At 40.1% G+C, this 16,241-nt stretch overlaps 1 protein-coding gene across 20 annotated transcripts in view; it reads right to left on the minus strand.

Annotated features, from left to right (window-relative positions):
- CDK19 (cyclin dependent kinase 19) overlaps positions 1-16,241 on the minus strand; it is a 212,297-nt gene that overhangs the window by 167,703 nt on the left and 28,353 nt on the right. For 7 of the 20 annotated variants that reach the window (XM_054558014.2, XM_054558027.2, XM_054558013.2 and 4 more), the window contains exon 2: positions 2,350-2,411. The exons of 5 other annotated variants lie outside the window; for them this stretch is intronic. Coding sequence is in view for 5 of the 15 variants with exons in the window: in XM_054558013.2 (XP_054413988.2) it covers positions 2,350-2,411 (62 nt within the window). In the remaining 10 variants the exon portion in view is untranslated. Of the gene's footprint in view, positions 1-417; positions 523-2,349; positions 2,412-7,880; positions 8,654-13,984; positions 14,081-16,241 lie in introns of those variants that run through there. 8 more of the 20 variants (XM_054558018.2, XM_054558020.2, XM_054558015.2 and 5 more) reach the window with 5 other exon arrangements.

Genomic DNA, 16,241 nt, shown 5'->3' on the forward strand with positions numbered 1-16,241 from the left:
AGATACCCTAAATCATCTCTCTCAAGTTCAAAGTTCCACAAATCTCTAGGGCAGGGGCAAAATGCCACCAGTCTCTTTGCTAAAACATAACAAGAGTCACCTTTGCTCCAGTTCCCAACAAGTTCCTCAACTCCATTTGAGAACACCTCAGCCTGGACCTTGTCCATATCGCTATCAGCATTTTGGGCAAAGCCACTCAACAAGTCTCTAGGAAGTTCCAAACTTCGCCACATTTTCCTATCTTCTTCTGAGCCCTTCAAACTGTTCCAACCTCTGCCAAAGTCACTTCCACATTTTCAGGTATCTTTTAAGCAGCGCCCCACTCTACTGGTACCAACTTACTGTATTAGTCCATTTTCACGCTGTTGATAAAGACATACCTGAGACTAGGAAAAAAAGAGGTTTAATTGGACTTACAGTTCCACACGGCTGGGGAGGCCTCAGTATTACAGCGGGAGGCAAAAGGCACTTCTTACGTGGCGGCAGCAAGAGAAAATGAGAAGGATCCAGAAACGGAAACCCCTGATAAAACCATCAGATCTCATGAGACTTATTCACTACCATGAGAGCAGTAGGGGGGAAACTGCCCCCTTAATTCAAATTATCTCCCACCGAGTCCCTCCCACAACAAGTGGGAATTGTGGGAGTACAATTCAAGACGAGGAGATATGGGTGGGGACACAGAGCCAAACCATATCACACTTACTTGATACCTAAACAACTATAATTTCCAGAAGCCCATAAGAAAACCATTCCTCTGATTCCCATTCAAAATCTATCTAAAAACTAGTCACATTACTAACTTTATGTCTAAGAGTACATTGTTAGCTGCTATAGATCTCTTTCTAAAAAAAAAAAAAAAACTCTTCAAGTATCATGTGAAGAAAGTTCATAAATGGTTAAATTCACAGAAAGTAACATCTATAATATCTGGCACATAAATGGCAAAATGTTTTCTTTTTTTTGTTAAAAGAAGCATTACTCAGGTAAAATACATATGTCAGAATTTCTGATCTCAGAGAGTCACATCATAAAAAGTGACTCCACCAGGCAGTGGCTCATACTTGTAATTCCAACATTTTGGGAGGCCAAGGCAGGAGGGTTGTTTGAGGCCACAAGTTCCAGACCAGCCTGGGCAATAAAGCAAGACCCTGTCTCTACAAATAACTTAAAAAGTAGTCAGGTGTGGTGGCGTGAGCCTGTGGTCCCAGCTACTTGGGAGGCTGAAGTGGGAGGACTGCTTAGGCCTGGGAGGTCAAAGCCACAATGAGTTGTGATGGCACCACTGCACTCAAGGCTGGGAAACAATAAGTCCCTGTCCAAAAAAAAATAAAAAAAAAAAAAGAGAGACTCATTAAGAAGGTCTCCATAGCAGGGCGTGGTGGCTGATGCCTATAATCTTAGCACTTTGGGAGGCTAAGGCGGGCAGATCGCTTGAGCCCAGGGCTCAAGACCAGCCTGGGCAACATGGGGAAACCCCGTCTCTTTTAAAAAAAAAAAAAAAAAAAAAAAAGGTCTCTATAAAAACATATTTTACAAGTGTGTGGGATGAGAACTAACTGCGGGCAGATCACGAGGTCAAGAGATCAAGACCATCCTGGCCAACATGGTGAAACCCCATCTCTAATAAAAATACAAAAATTAGCTGGGCGTGATGGTGCGTGTCTGTAGTTCCAGCTACTTGGGAGGCTGAGGCAGGAGAATCACTTGAACCCAGGAGGTGGAGGCTGCAGTGAGCCAAGATCGCAGCACTGCACTCCAGCCTGGCAACAGAGCGAGACTCTGTCTCAAAAAAAAAAACAAAAACAAACAAACAAAAAAAAGTTATCAAGAGACAGGTAACTAGCATATTGGAAACTAACATTTCTGGCAAATGGGACCTATAGCAAGAATGCCTATCTTCCAGTCATGAGTCATGGATTAGGCTGCCCCTCCTCTGTTGTGAAGCAGTTTTTCAGTAAAAGGAGCAGCATATGAATTATGACTTGGACAAGTTCCCACGAAGAAATCAGAGTAAAGCTAGGTCTGAGAAAATTACATGGTATATAGTATATAGCATACATTATACTAATGCTCTGCTTTCCTACTCACTCCTACTATTTCTTCATGGCAAAGAAAGTGAAATTTAGAGTCCTTAGTTCTATCTAAATCTGACTTTTTAAAATGAATTTTAGTAATACTGAATAAAATTGTACAGGTATTATCTTGGCTTTAAATTTTATGAAAGTGAATCATTTAATGCATCATTATAAATTACTTAGTGATTACACTTGTGAAAAGCTCTCACCTGTCACATACCCACCCCAGCACACACACACAATGACACCAGAAGGCAATACTCTGCTTTACCTTCTGCTGAAAAGTCTGCTACCTCCAACGCTTGAGGTCCATACACGAAGCCCTCCTGGAATCTATGAACACAGCAGAGGCAAAAGGCAGAGAAGTTTATGTAGATTTAAAGTTACACTGCCCAAAACATAAAATGCCAAATGCCTATCACAAGTCTACATATCTGCCAAGGAACTCAGATTTTAGATTTGACAATGAGCATATCAACAATATATAGGTAACATTCACAATTAATTATATATAATGCAGCTTATTGTATGAAAAGACCAAAAGTTGAGCCTTAACTAATTATATTCTTACCAAAAGAACCAATTTATACTATTGGAAAAACTAATGCAGCAATAAAGTATGAATTTATATACACTGAAAGTAACAATTCAACTTTTTAAATTATGTGAGAGAGCCAATACATATGCAGTAGTCCCCCCTTATCCATGGGGGATACGTTCCAAGACCCCCAGTAGCTGCCTGAAATCTGGGATACTACCAGACACCCTATACACACTGTTTTTTAATCTAATAACTAAAATGGCTACTAAGTGACAGGTAGTGTCTACAGCATAGATATACTGGACAAAGGGATGATTCATGTCCCCAAAGGGACAGAGGAGGACAGTGCTGAACAGCACAAGATTTCATCACACTACTCAAAATGGGTACAATTTGAAACACGAAATCTTTATTTCTGGAATTTTCCATTTAATATTTTCAGACCACAAGTCAGTAACTAAACAGCAGAAAGCAAAACCACAGATAAAGGGACAATTATATAAAGAATATAAAACAAATTAACGGCTGGGCACAGTGGGTCATGCCTGTAATCCCATCACTTTGGGAAGCCAAGGCCGGTGGATTGCTTGTGCTCAGGAGTTCAAGACCAGCGTGGACAACAGGGCGAAACCCCACCTCTACTAAAAATACAAAAACTAGCTGGACATGGCAGTGCACACCTGTAGTCCCAGCTACTTGGGAGGCTGAGGTGGGAGGATCACCTGAGTCCAGGAGGTTGGGGCTGTAGTGAGTCCTGATCACACCACTACACTCCAACCTGGGCGACAAAGCAAGACCCTATTTCAAAAGAAATAAAAAATAGGCTGGGCACGGTGGCTCATACCTGTAATCCCAGCACTTTGGGAGGCCGAGGCAGGCAGATCACAAGGTCAAGAGATCGAGACCATCCTGGCCAACATGGTGAAACCCCGTGTCTACTAAAATACAAAAATTAGCTGCGTGTGGTGACACGCACCTGTAGTCCCAGCTACTCGGGAGGCTGAGGCAGGAAAATTGCTTGAACCCCGGAGGCGGAGGTTGCAGTGAGCCAAGATCACACCACTGCACTCCAGCCTGGCAACAGGGCGAGAATCCAACTCAAAAAAAGAAAGAAAAGAAAAAATAAAAGAAATTAGGTAGAAAAATATACTTCGCAAAATAGAGAATGGCAAACCCTGCAGCTCAAGGTACATTCTCTTCTTAGAATCAGAAATTATAGGGAATATCAGAGAAAAGCAATTAAAAACAGACCTAGAAGAGGACAACGTAAAAGAAAAAAGGAGAAAGTAGCACTGTAAAGCTATTCTAGTGGCAAAATTTAATTTAATTCTGACAGTAATGTTGAAATAAGCAAGGTACTACATATGCTAGGCAGTATGGGAGAAATCTACCTTGTTCCAATATCAAAATAAAAATAATCATGAAATATGAAAGGCTTTTCAGAAAACATTCATGTAAAAAATTAAGGATTTAATCAGGTAAAATATTTAGATCTCAGATCTTATTTCATTATTTTCTGGTAATAGGGATAAAAGACCACAAAATATAGCTGATGTATGAGAAAAATGAATCAGATAAATTTTATCAGCTGTTAAATTTAAAAGAGAGAGGCATATTATCTTTATGGAATATTTAGAAATCTTTAAAAGTATCATCAAATAATTAGGAAAGAAGGAACAAAGTATTGTCTTAAAACCTGATGACATGTCAAGGAAAAAACAGTATTTTAAAACATTGGCCCTGAAGCCAGGTGACTTGAGTTCAAATCCAAGGTAGCTCATTTAATTGCTTTGTGATATCAGGCACTTAATCCCTCAGTATAACCAGAGTTGTTCAATGAGGACACCTTCACCATCTCTCAGATTTATACTGAATTTCAGTGAAACAAGGTTTTTAAAAATGTTATAAATCACAGAGTGCTATTTTATGCAAAAATTTAAGCCAGTGCATTCTATTTAAATTAGCGACTTAACAAAAGTTGTTAACTAAGAACCAGAGAAAATAGCAGGGCGCAGTGGCTCATGCCTGTAATCACAGCACTTTGCGAGACTGAGGCAGGTGGATCACCTGAGGTCAGGAGTTCAAGAGCAGCCTGGCCAACATGGCAAAAACCCGTCTCTACTAAAAATACAAAAATCAGCTGGGCACGGTGGCATGCAACTGTAATCCCAGCTGCTCGAGAGGCTAAGACAGGCGAATCGCTTGAACCTGGGAGGTGGAGGTTGCAGTGAGCCGAGATCGCAGCACTGCACTCCAGCCTGGGCAACAAGACTGAAACTCTGTCTCAAAAAAAAAAAAAAAAAGAACCAGAGAAAAATATTCTTTGCCCAGCCAAATAATGTGGGGGAGCTGTGTGAGGAAGCCTGAAGAAGCAATCAAAAGTTTGAGCTGGCCAAAAGAGCCTAGAATAGTTAGTTGTCAAAGCTAAATGGCAGCCAGAAGAGCACAGTCCCCAAGAGATGATTATATCAAATTACTAATTTAGCAATATGCCCAGCCTTAGCTGTATCTTCTCTTAATTCCCAAAACAGCCTTCTAGACTGCACCCTCCTCTAAAGCAGTGCTTGTGACATTCTAAGTTAAGTGCATTTGACATACTATGTTGAAACACAGTGACTACTTGAATATTACATATAATCCTGAAAACCAAAGAGATAAATTCCCATCCATTAAAACAATAATAGCAGCAAAGGCTTACATAGAATGTTTCATGTGCCAGGCACAGTTCTAAGAGTTGTACAAGCACTAACTCATTTGGTCTTCACAACTCTGAGATAGGTACTATTATACTTTAAAGATGAAGAAATGAGACACAGGACATTTAAGAAACTTGCCCAAAAGCATGCAGCCAGAAGTGGCAAGTCAAATCCAGACCACTCCCAGAAACATGTTCTTCGTCACCACATCATCCAGCCTATGAAATTAAAATCATACAAACCAGCATCTATCTATATGTAAGAAGCCAAACAATTATACGTGTTCTCAAGTATTCAATCATGCTATATATTCCTCAGCATAAGCAACATTTTCTCAGAAAATTTCAATTAAAATGATATTGTATAAAATATGTAACAAAATAAGAAGTGTTTGATATGAAACTAAAAGAAGAATTAGAACTTTTTCAAAACAAAAGGCCTTAAAATTTAAAATCAATATATCCGAATAACAAATAATATTGGTCTAAGAGTAGCAAGACTAAGTATTTCAGTTATTTAAACTTGCTGTCATTTGGTTACATAACTCACTCAAACATTCTGTAAACTTTAAAATCTCAATACGATAAGATACGACCTCATACCTTATGATGGCTACTATCAAAAAACTAAAAAATAAAATAAAATAAGAAGGTGAGGACGTAGAAAAACTGGAACCCTTGTGTACTGTTGGCAGGAGCATGAAATGGTGCAGTTGCTATAGAAAATAGTATAGTGGTTCATCAAAAAAATTAAACAGAGAATTACCATATGATCCAGCAGTTCCACTTCTGGGTATGGAGTCAAAAGAACGAAAAGCAGGGACTCAAGGATATACTTCTATACCCATGTTTGTCGTACCATTATTCACAGTAGTCAAAATGTGGAAGCAATCCAAGCTTCCCTTAATGGATGAGTGGATAAACAATTGGTAGCATATACATATAACAGAATATTAGCCATAAAAAGGAGGGAAATTCTGACACATGCTACAACAAGCTTGAAGGCATTATGCTAGGTCAAATAAGCCCTCACAAAAGGACAAACACTATAGATCCCATGTACATGAGGTAGGTACAGTAGTCAAATTCATAGAGACAGAAAGCAGAATGTGGTTGCCATGTGCTGGGGGAAGGGGAGAATGGGGACTTATTCTATAATAGGTCCAGAGTTTCAGATTTGTAAGATGAAAGAGGTCTGTGGATGGATGGTGGTGATGGTAGCACAACAATATGAATGTACTCAATGCCACTGAACTGTATACCTAAAAATAGTTAAGATGGCAAATTTCTTGTTATTTTATCACAATTTTTTAAAAAGTAACATGTGCTAAGTACAGAAAATCTAAAAAGGGAATTGCAAAAAAGAAAAATAAAATTATTTCATCTCCCAAAAAACCACTGTAAACCCGTTTAATGTATATTGTCATATAGTTTTTAAAAATCATACTACACACTTTTTTAAAAAAGGAATTGCTATCAATGCCTTTCTTAAAAACATTAATTCTCTTTAGTACTCATTTAATTTTACTAAAAGTTTAATTGGAAGTCTTTTAATTCAAAGATTAAAATAATTAAAGTACAATTTTTGCCCCACTAAAACAGTTATGTTATCAAAATAACCACTGGAGTCCTCTAGGTTTCCCAGCAGAATGGCTTTTACTCAGAGTTACTACAGAGTTTCAATTCTTGCATTATTAACCAAACCAGTCTCGTGTAAGCAATCACACGTATTACTACTTGGGTAAATTGTACTAAATTGTTCTCCCTACCTCCATTATCCATCCTCTTTGTGGCAAACACTACTGGCTGCCTAGTATACACCCATTCTCCCTTTCTTCCTTAGGAACAGACCATGGTTTTATTCTGGGTGGCATGTATCCAGGTAAAAGTGTATATTTCCCAGCCTTCCTCGCTGCTACGACTGGTCAATAAGCTAGAAGTGGAAGTCACTGGATGAGACACTTCCAAGATAGCTACTTAAAGGGAACTTAGCTAGAAGTGTGTCTGTAGTTCAGATATGGTGGATGGCACTCCAGCAGTCATTCTGGACAATAAGGGTAATGGAAGCTGTGCCAAGGGACAGTCAAACAGAAGGAACTCAGGTCTTTGATGATCCTAGAGTCATCATGCCAAAACTGGACTTCAGTGGGAGAAATATACCTCTATTTTGTTGAGACCACCTGTTTTGTATTATAGGTGAACCTAAATCTAATATACCCACCTTTACACTGCTGTATCAGTGATCTTTCTAAAATACAAATCAGAATCATCAAAATCCTTATCTTGGCACATGATTCCTTATCTTTCATGATTCCTTTGACCTCTGCTTATATCTGCAGCCTTACCTCCAGCCATAAAGAACCAATTATAGACTTCTAATACCACCCTGCCTTTGCACAGGTATATACACTTTGCTGGGAATAAATGCCTTTCCCCAGTCTTTCTCCATGTATCCTTCAAGTCTCGGCTCCTCCAAAAAGCTTTCCTGCTGCACTCACCCTATACACAGGCATAAACAACAAACTCATGCACCAAATATGAATGGACAATGTTCCTTTGTGCTTACCTTTCCTATGAAACTATAATGCAATGTGGAGATGTTTTGGTCTTCCTCTGTCATTAAAGTGAAAGGCCTTGAGGACAGGAAACCATTTGTAACTCTTTGACTTTCCATAGCCCTTAGCACAAGGTCTAGACTAGGGCATAAAGAACTCAATAAATGTTAGATGAATAAATGAAGTTCAGAGAAACAGTCATTCTTAAGTACTTCAAAAACCTTGGCGGGGCACAGTGCCTCACACCTGTAATCCCAGCACTTTGGAAGGCTGAGGCAAGAGGATCACTTGAACTCAGGAGTTTGAGGCCAGCCTGGGCAAAACAGTAAGACCCCATCTCTACAACAAAAAAATAAATTTTGTAAAATCTCATATTCTCAAGCACTTAAAGGAGGCTGAGCGCTGTGGCTCACACCTGTAATCCCAACTTTGAGAGGCTAAAGTGGACGGATTACTTGAGGTCAGGAGTTTGAGACCAGCCTGGCCAACATGGTGAAACCCTATCTCTACAAAAATACAAAAATTAGGCCAGGCGCGATGGCTCACACCTGTAATCCCAGCACTTCAGGAGGCCGAGGCAGGCAGATCACAAGATCAAGAGATCGAGACCATCCTGGCCAACATGGGAAAACCCTGTCTCTACTAAAAATATAAAAATTAGCTGGGTGTGGTGGCACATGTCTGTAATCCCAGCTACTTGGGAAGCTGAGACAGAAGAATCACTTGAACCCAGGAGATGGAGGTTGCAGTGAGTAGAGATGGCGCCACTGCACTCCAGCCTGGGCGACAGAGTGAGACTCCATCTCAAAAAAAAAAACAAAAAACAAAAATTAGCCGGGCGTGGTGGCATGCACCTGTAATCCTAGCTGCTCAGGAGACTGAGGCAGAAGAATCACTTGAACCTGGGAGGCAGAGGTTGCAGTGAGCTGAGATCGCACCACTGCACTCCAGCCTGGCGACAGAGAGACACTCCGTCTCAAAAAAAAAAAAAAAAAAAAAAAGTCACGCTGTTGCCTTCATTTCAAATCACACAAAATCTCCTATCAAGGTATATATCAGAAGACATCAGAATTTATTTATTTATTTATTTATTTTTATTTAAATTTATTTTAAGACAGTTGGTAATACTTAAACTTCCTAACTACAAAATACCATTTTTCTTCTAAAACAAACCAAGCTTCCTGAGTGGATAAACAAACCTCTTTTTTTCAGTACGGTTGTTCAGCTGTTCAAGAGAAGGCACTGGAGAACATTTTATCTCATTTCAAGACATCTCTACAACAAATATTTATTGAGGATCAATTATGTGCCAGGCATTGTACTGCACAATTAAAATACTGAATGATGAGCTGCTTGAAAGAAGAATGTTCCAAGGTACTATGAGTGCAAAGGAGGAGTATCATGGACATTTCTCATCTCTGGAAGATTTCCCATCTTCCAGAGATGAGAAAGCAGAGAGGAGGTGGCATTTAGATATACTTTTAAAATTTTTAAAGGAAAAATGAAACTTGCAAGAAAGAGATTTTAACTTTTCATTTTTTTTATAATCTCAAGTTTGTTCTTAGGTAAGACAGAAGAAGCCAGTGTCTTTTAGTGCCTACTACATAGCATTATGTAGTTCTTTATGCACATTATCTTGATTAACCATCCAAAAAGTTGTAAGGAAAGAAAATGTGTGAGATATTAGTGTATCAGTCCATTTTGCGTTGCCATAAAGGAATACCTCAAACTGGCTAATTTATAAAGAAAAGAATTTTATTTGGCTCATGGTTCTGCAGGCCATATAAGAAACATGGCACCAGTATCTGCTTCCGATGAGGGCCTCAGGAAGCTTTCAATCATGGCACAAGGGGAAGGGGAGCCAGTGTGTCACATGGCAACAGAGGGAGCAAGAGAGAGAGGAGGGATGTCCCAGATTATTTTTGAACAACCAGATCTCCCTGGGAACTGACAGAGCAAGAATTCACTCATTACCTAGGACAGCACCAAGCCAGTCATAAGGGATCTGCCCCCATGACCCAAACACTTCCCAGTTGGCCCCACCTCCAACACTGGAGGTCAATTTCCAACCTGAGATTTGGAGGGGACAAATATCCAAACTATATCTGACAGTTGCCTGTTCCCAGTAATAAGAAACACAGCAGAACCTGGTGAAAGCAAGACCCAATTCGGGCTGGGTGCAGTGGCTCACACCTCTAATCCTAGCACTTTGGGAGGCCAACACGGGCAGATGGCTTGAGCTCAGGAGTTCAAGACCAGTCTGGGCAACATTGTGAAACCCCATCTCTACAAAAAAAATACAAAAATTAGCCAGGCGTGTTGCCACATCCTGGTAGTCCCACCTACTCAGGAGGCTGAGGTGGGAGGATTGCTTGAGCTCAGGAGGTGGAAGCTGCGGTGAGCCAAGATCATGTCACTGCCTAGGTGACAAAGTGAGGCCCTGTCTCAAATGGAAAAAAAAAAAAAAACACCTATTCAGAGATACAATCAGCTCTTAGAGTCAAAGAATCTCTGTCAATAACTTGCCAAAGTGGCTCCCTCACCCCACCTCAATCCCAATTCCCCAGAATAAAAATTTAAAGATTCCGACATAAACTTTGTGAAGTTTAAAAGCTAATGCTATAATTACACAACAAAACAGAAGCAACTTCTCAAAGAAACCTGCTAAACTCAACTAATAAAAGAAACAGAATTAGTTAGAGAAAAGGGCATGATATAATAGCTTTTATCTGTCCAAACAAAATTGAATTCTTACTTGTACCCTCCCCTTCTAAATAAACCCAGAAACACAGGAGGAAAATAAGAACAAAAGGACAGACTTTCCACTCTGAAATTATGCTGCTGGCAACAACTGCTATTTGTCCCTTTTATGCCTGCTCAAATGATGCCACAGTTTGGTCCCAGGTTCTGGGAAATCCAATCAACTCTCATCCTGGCCACTTATCAGTCCTTCCACCCAGTTGCCAAACTGGTCACTGATTCCTAGCTCCTAAAAAAATCCCTTGGACTTTTCCCCAGTTCTGTACCTTTTCTACCCCCACAGCTACCACTAAGAAACAGGTCCTCATCATTTCTATTTGGACCTAACAGCCATCTACTTCCAATGTCATCCAACTTTTGTCCTTTCCACCATCCACACTGCTGCAAAACTGATCACAAAATTCTCCTCTGTAAAACTATACAGCAAACTGTTCAGCAGTGGTTATCTCTAGTGAATGGGATTACAGGGACTTCTCACTGCCTATTTTTTATTACTTGCTTGCATGTTACAACAAACATGTATTCTCTTTACAATCAGAAAAAAAAAAATCACTATTTCCATTTTGGGAACTAAAATAATTTATTCCATTTGGAATCTATTACTCCCTTTCTCCATCAGGTTAAACGCCAAATTCTTTAGCCTGGCACACATGATTATGCTCTCCCTCTCTCTCAAACGCATTTCCAACCTCCATCCTGAGTATTTGCTCTAGATATCCTGAATGACTTGCTATTGTTCTTTCCTCCACAATTTTATATATTTTGCTTTCTCTGCATAGACTACAAAGATGTAACAATAATCTTGAGTCTGTTCCATATAAGCAATCTATCTCCCACTAATAGCTATCATAAATTATTAATCTAAGAATGAAGTTTCACTTGCTCACCTGCAGCACACTATTCCTACAGTCTGCAGCCTACAGTCCCACCATTATACCAACATACTAAATTCTTTCCTTCTGGTCAGGGTAACTGATGTTTTTAAAAGGATAAAATAAAATGACACTTTGCATCCACAGCCTGAGAGATGACATGGGAGGAGGCAGCACAATGCAGAGTACTAACTTTGGGTAGGGGCAGGAACAGCAGACAAATATAGGGCAAGGACCCTCGTTAAATTTGCTGCACAACTTTTTGGAGTGTAATAGCTTTACTTGAAGTGTTGCAAATTTCCACATCAAGTAAAAGCACAATAAAGTTAAATTTAAAAACACTAAGAATATCTGAGCTGGGTGTGGTGGCTCACACCTATAATTTCAGCACTTTGGGAGGCCAAGGCAGGCAGATCACTTGAGGTCAGGAGCTTGAGACCAGCCTGGCCAACATGATGAAACTCCGTCTCTACTAAAAATACAAAAGTTAGCCGAGTGTGGTGGCACACACCTGTAATCCCAGCTCCTCCAAAGGCTGAGGCAAGAGAATCGCATGAACCCAGGAGGTGGAGGTTGCAGTGAGCCGAGATAACACCATTGTTCTCCAGCCTGGGTAACAGAGCGAGATTCTGTCTCCAAAAAAAAAAAAAAAAAAGCACTTCCAGACCTAAATATAAGAGCATAAACCACAAAACTCTTAAAAGAAAACAAAAGAGTAAATCTTTGCAACCTTGGATCAAGCAGTGGTTTCTTAGCACAAGCAACAAAAGAAAAAAAAGAGATGGATTGGACTTCATCAAAATTAAAAACTTTTGTGATTCAAAGTGAATCACAAAACCAAAGAAGTGAATCATCAAGAAATTGAAAAGGCAGGCTGGGCACGGTGGCTCACGCCTGTTATCCCAGCACTTTGGAAGGCTGAAGCGGATGGATCACCTGAGGTCAGGAGTTCAAGACCAGCCTGGCCAACATGGTGAAACCTCGTCTCTACTAAAAATACAAAAATTAGCTGGCGTGATGGTGCACACCTGTAACATAAGCTACTCGGGAGGCTGAGGCAGGAGAATTGCTTGAGCCGGGGAGACAGAGGCTGCAGCAAACCAAGATCGCACCACTGCATTCCAGCCTGAGTGACAGAGCAAGACTTCATCTCAAAAAAAAAAAAAAAAGAAAGTGAAAAGGCAACTCAAAAAAAAAACAAGAAATATTTGCAAATTATACATCACATAAGAGCATAGTATTAAGAATATAAAAAGAACTCTTACAATAATAAAAATACAACCTAATTTTAAAATGAGCAAAGAATTTGAGTAGGCATTTCTCCAAAGAATATATGCAATGGTCGCTAAGCACATGAAAAAATGCTCAACATCATAAGTTATTAGGGAACTGCAAATCAAAACCACAGTGAGCTACCACTTCACACCCACGAGGATGACTAAAATCAGAAAGACAGACAATACCATATGCTGACAAGGATGTAGAGAACTGAAACCCTCACACATTTCAGGTGAAAATGTGAAATGGTACAGCTGCTTTGGGAAAGAGGCTGGTAGTTCTTCCAAAGGTTAAACATCATAACAGCTAACATATTATGCTGCAGTTCCACTCCTAGATATATACCCAAGAGAACTGAAAACATATGGCCCAACAAAAACTTCTACAAAAATATTTATATCAGCATTAATCACAATAGCCTAAAAGTGGAAACAATCAAATGTTCATCAGTTGATGAATGGATAAACACAACGTGATATATCCACACAGTCATTTGAAAGAATGATATACTCATACATGCTACAATATGGGTGAACTTTGATTATGCTGAGTAAAAGCAAGACACACAATAACATATATAGTATGATTTCATTTTTACGTAATGTCCAGAATAGACAAATCCATAGACGAGCCACGAAAAGTTGATTAGAGGGAAATGAGGAGTGACTGCTAATGTGTACAGTGTTTGTGGTGATGAAATGTTCTAAAATTAGATAATGGTGATAATTATACAACCCTGTGCATATGCTAAAAACCACTGAATTGTCAAAAAAAAAAGCCCCTGGCTAGAAGGCCCTAAACAAACATTTAACTAATGGAAAATGCACTAATTCATCAATCAGTCAATATCCTAGAACGTTTATAGAAAAGTACATTCTGACAATTTTTGATAACCAATTTGCCTTCATCAGTCTCCCTTTATTAGAGATCATTGCTTGCCCCACAGGCAAACAGTTGATCCTTGAACAACACAGGGCTTAGCGGCGCTTACCCCACACACAGTCAAAAACCCACATACAACTTCTGACTCCCACAAACTTAACTACTCATAGCCTACTGTTGACTGGAAACCTCACCGATAACATAAACAGTCAATTAACATATATTTTGTATGTTATTTTTATTATATACTGTATTCTTACAATAAAGTAAGCTACAGAAAAGAAAATGCTAAGGAAACCATAAAAAAGACAAAATATATTTACTATTCATTAGTAGAAGTGGATCATCATAAAGTTCTTCATCCTCATTGTCTTCACATTGAGTCGGCTGAGAAGAAAGAGGGGAGTTGGTCTTGCAGTCTCAAGGATGGCAGAGGCAGAGGAGGTAGAAGGGGAGACAGAAGAGGCAGGCACACTTAGTGTAACTTTATAGAAATACGTCATAAGCCAGGTGTGGTGGCTCACGCCTGTAATCCCAGCACTTTGGGAGGCCAAGGCAGGCAGATCACCTGAGGTTGGGAGTTGGTAACCAGCCTGACCAACATAGAGAAAACCCGTCTCTACTAAAAACACAAAATCAGCCGGGCGTGGTGGCACATGCCTGTAATCCCAACTACTCGGGAGCCTGAAGCAGGAGAATCGCTTGAACCGGGGAGGCAGAGATTGTGGTGAGTCGAAATCAAGCCATTGCACTCCACCCTGGGCAACAAGAACGAAACTCCATCTCAAAAAAAAAAAAAAAAAAGCAATACATCATAATTTCTGCCGGACTTTTTTGCTTTTTCATTTCTCCAGCAATGTTTTGGTATGGTACCATTCCTTCTTCCACCGTCTGCTTTAGTTTCAGTGTCTGTATCATAGAAGAGGAGATATTGTAAAAGAAGTCCAAAGCAGCCTAAATAATCAGAACCATTTTGCCAGCTTGTCTAACATCAATTTGTTTCCTGATACTGCTTCTTGTGTGTCTTTTTCCTCATCATCTGGTACTGGTTTGGAAGCACGCATCTCCATCAAGTCATTTATTAATTCCTCTGGTGTGCCATCTATTAAGTCTTTAATTCTCTCAGATCTGTATTTTAAAACTCTTCACTCCCCCATCTTTTTTTCCATACCCACAAATTTCTTTCATGATTTCCTTAACTGGCTCTGTCATAAACCCTGTGAAGTCATGCACAACATCTGGACACTGTTTTCTCCAGCAGGAATGTATTGTTCTGAGCTTGATGGCTTCTGTGGCTGTAACAATAGCATCTTAAATGGTGCAATCCTTCTAGACTTTCATGATGTTCTCCCTATTGGGTTTCTCTTTCATAATGTAGACAATCCTTTCCATAGGGTACCGCGTGTAATGAGCCTTAAAGGTCCTATAACCCACTGATCTACAGGCTAAATTAGAAATGTGTTTGGGGGCAAATAGATTACTTCAACACCTTTACTGTTGAACTCATTGGGCTATGGGGGATCACGGCATTGTCTAATATCAAAAGAACTTTGAAAGGCAGTCCCTTATTGGCAAGGTACTTCCTTAGGGAACAAAGCATTGATGGAACCAATCAAGAAAAAGAGTTCTCACTGTCCAAACTTTTCTTTTGTAAAATGAAAAGACTGGCAGCTGGTGTTTATCTTTTCCTCCCAAGGCTCAGGGGTTAGCAGCTTTATAGATAAGGGCAGTCCTAATTATAAACCCAAACTGCATTTGCACACAATGGTAGAATTCTATCCTTCTATCCCTTCTTGCCTTAAATCCTGGGGCTTGCTTCATTACTAATAAATGTTCCTTGTGGCATTTTTTCCAGAATAAGGCCCTTTTGTCCACATTAAAAACCTATTCAGGGCCAGGTGCGGTGGCTCACACCTGTAATCCCAGCACTTTGGGAGGTCCAGATGGGCGGATCACTTGAAGTCAGGAGTTCGAGACCAGCCTTGGCCATCATGGTGAAACCCTGTCTCTACTAAAAATATAAAAATTAGCTGGGCGTGGTGGTGCATGCTGGTAATCCCAGCTACTTGTGAGGCTGAGGTAGGAGAATCGTTTGAACCTGGGAGGCAGAGTTTGCAGTGAGTGGAGATTGTGCCACTGCATTCCAGCTCGGGTGACAGAGCAAGGCTCTGTCTAAAAAAAAAAACAAACAAAAACCTATTCAAGCAGATATCCTTTCTCCTCAATGATTTTTTTTTTTGGGGGGGGGGGACAAGGTCTCACTCTGTCACCCAGGCTGGAGTGCAGTGGAACAATCACAGCTCACTGTAGCCGCTACCTCCTAGGCTTAAGGGATTCTCCAACCTCAGCCTCACAAGTAGCTAAGATTCTAGGTAACGTGCCACCATATTTTATTTTATATTTTTGTAGCGACAGGGTCTGACTATGTTGCCCAAGCTGGTCTCGAACTCCTGGGCTCAAGTGATCCTCCTGCCTTGGCCTGCCAAAGTGCTAGGATTTACAGGCGTGAGCCATGACACCTGGCAGGAATTTATTGTTTTGAGCTTCCATAATTCAATGATTTTCTTATTAGCATCTGGG

The sequence above is a fragment of the Pongo abelii genome, chromosome 5 (assembly GCF_028885655.2).
Source record: "Pongo abelii isolate AG06213 chromosome 5, NHGRI_mPonAbe1-v2.0_pri, whole genome shotgun sequence".
Lineage (NCBI taxonomy): Eukaryota > Metazoa > Chordata > Mammalia > Primates > Hominidae > Pongo > Pongo abelii.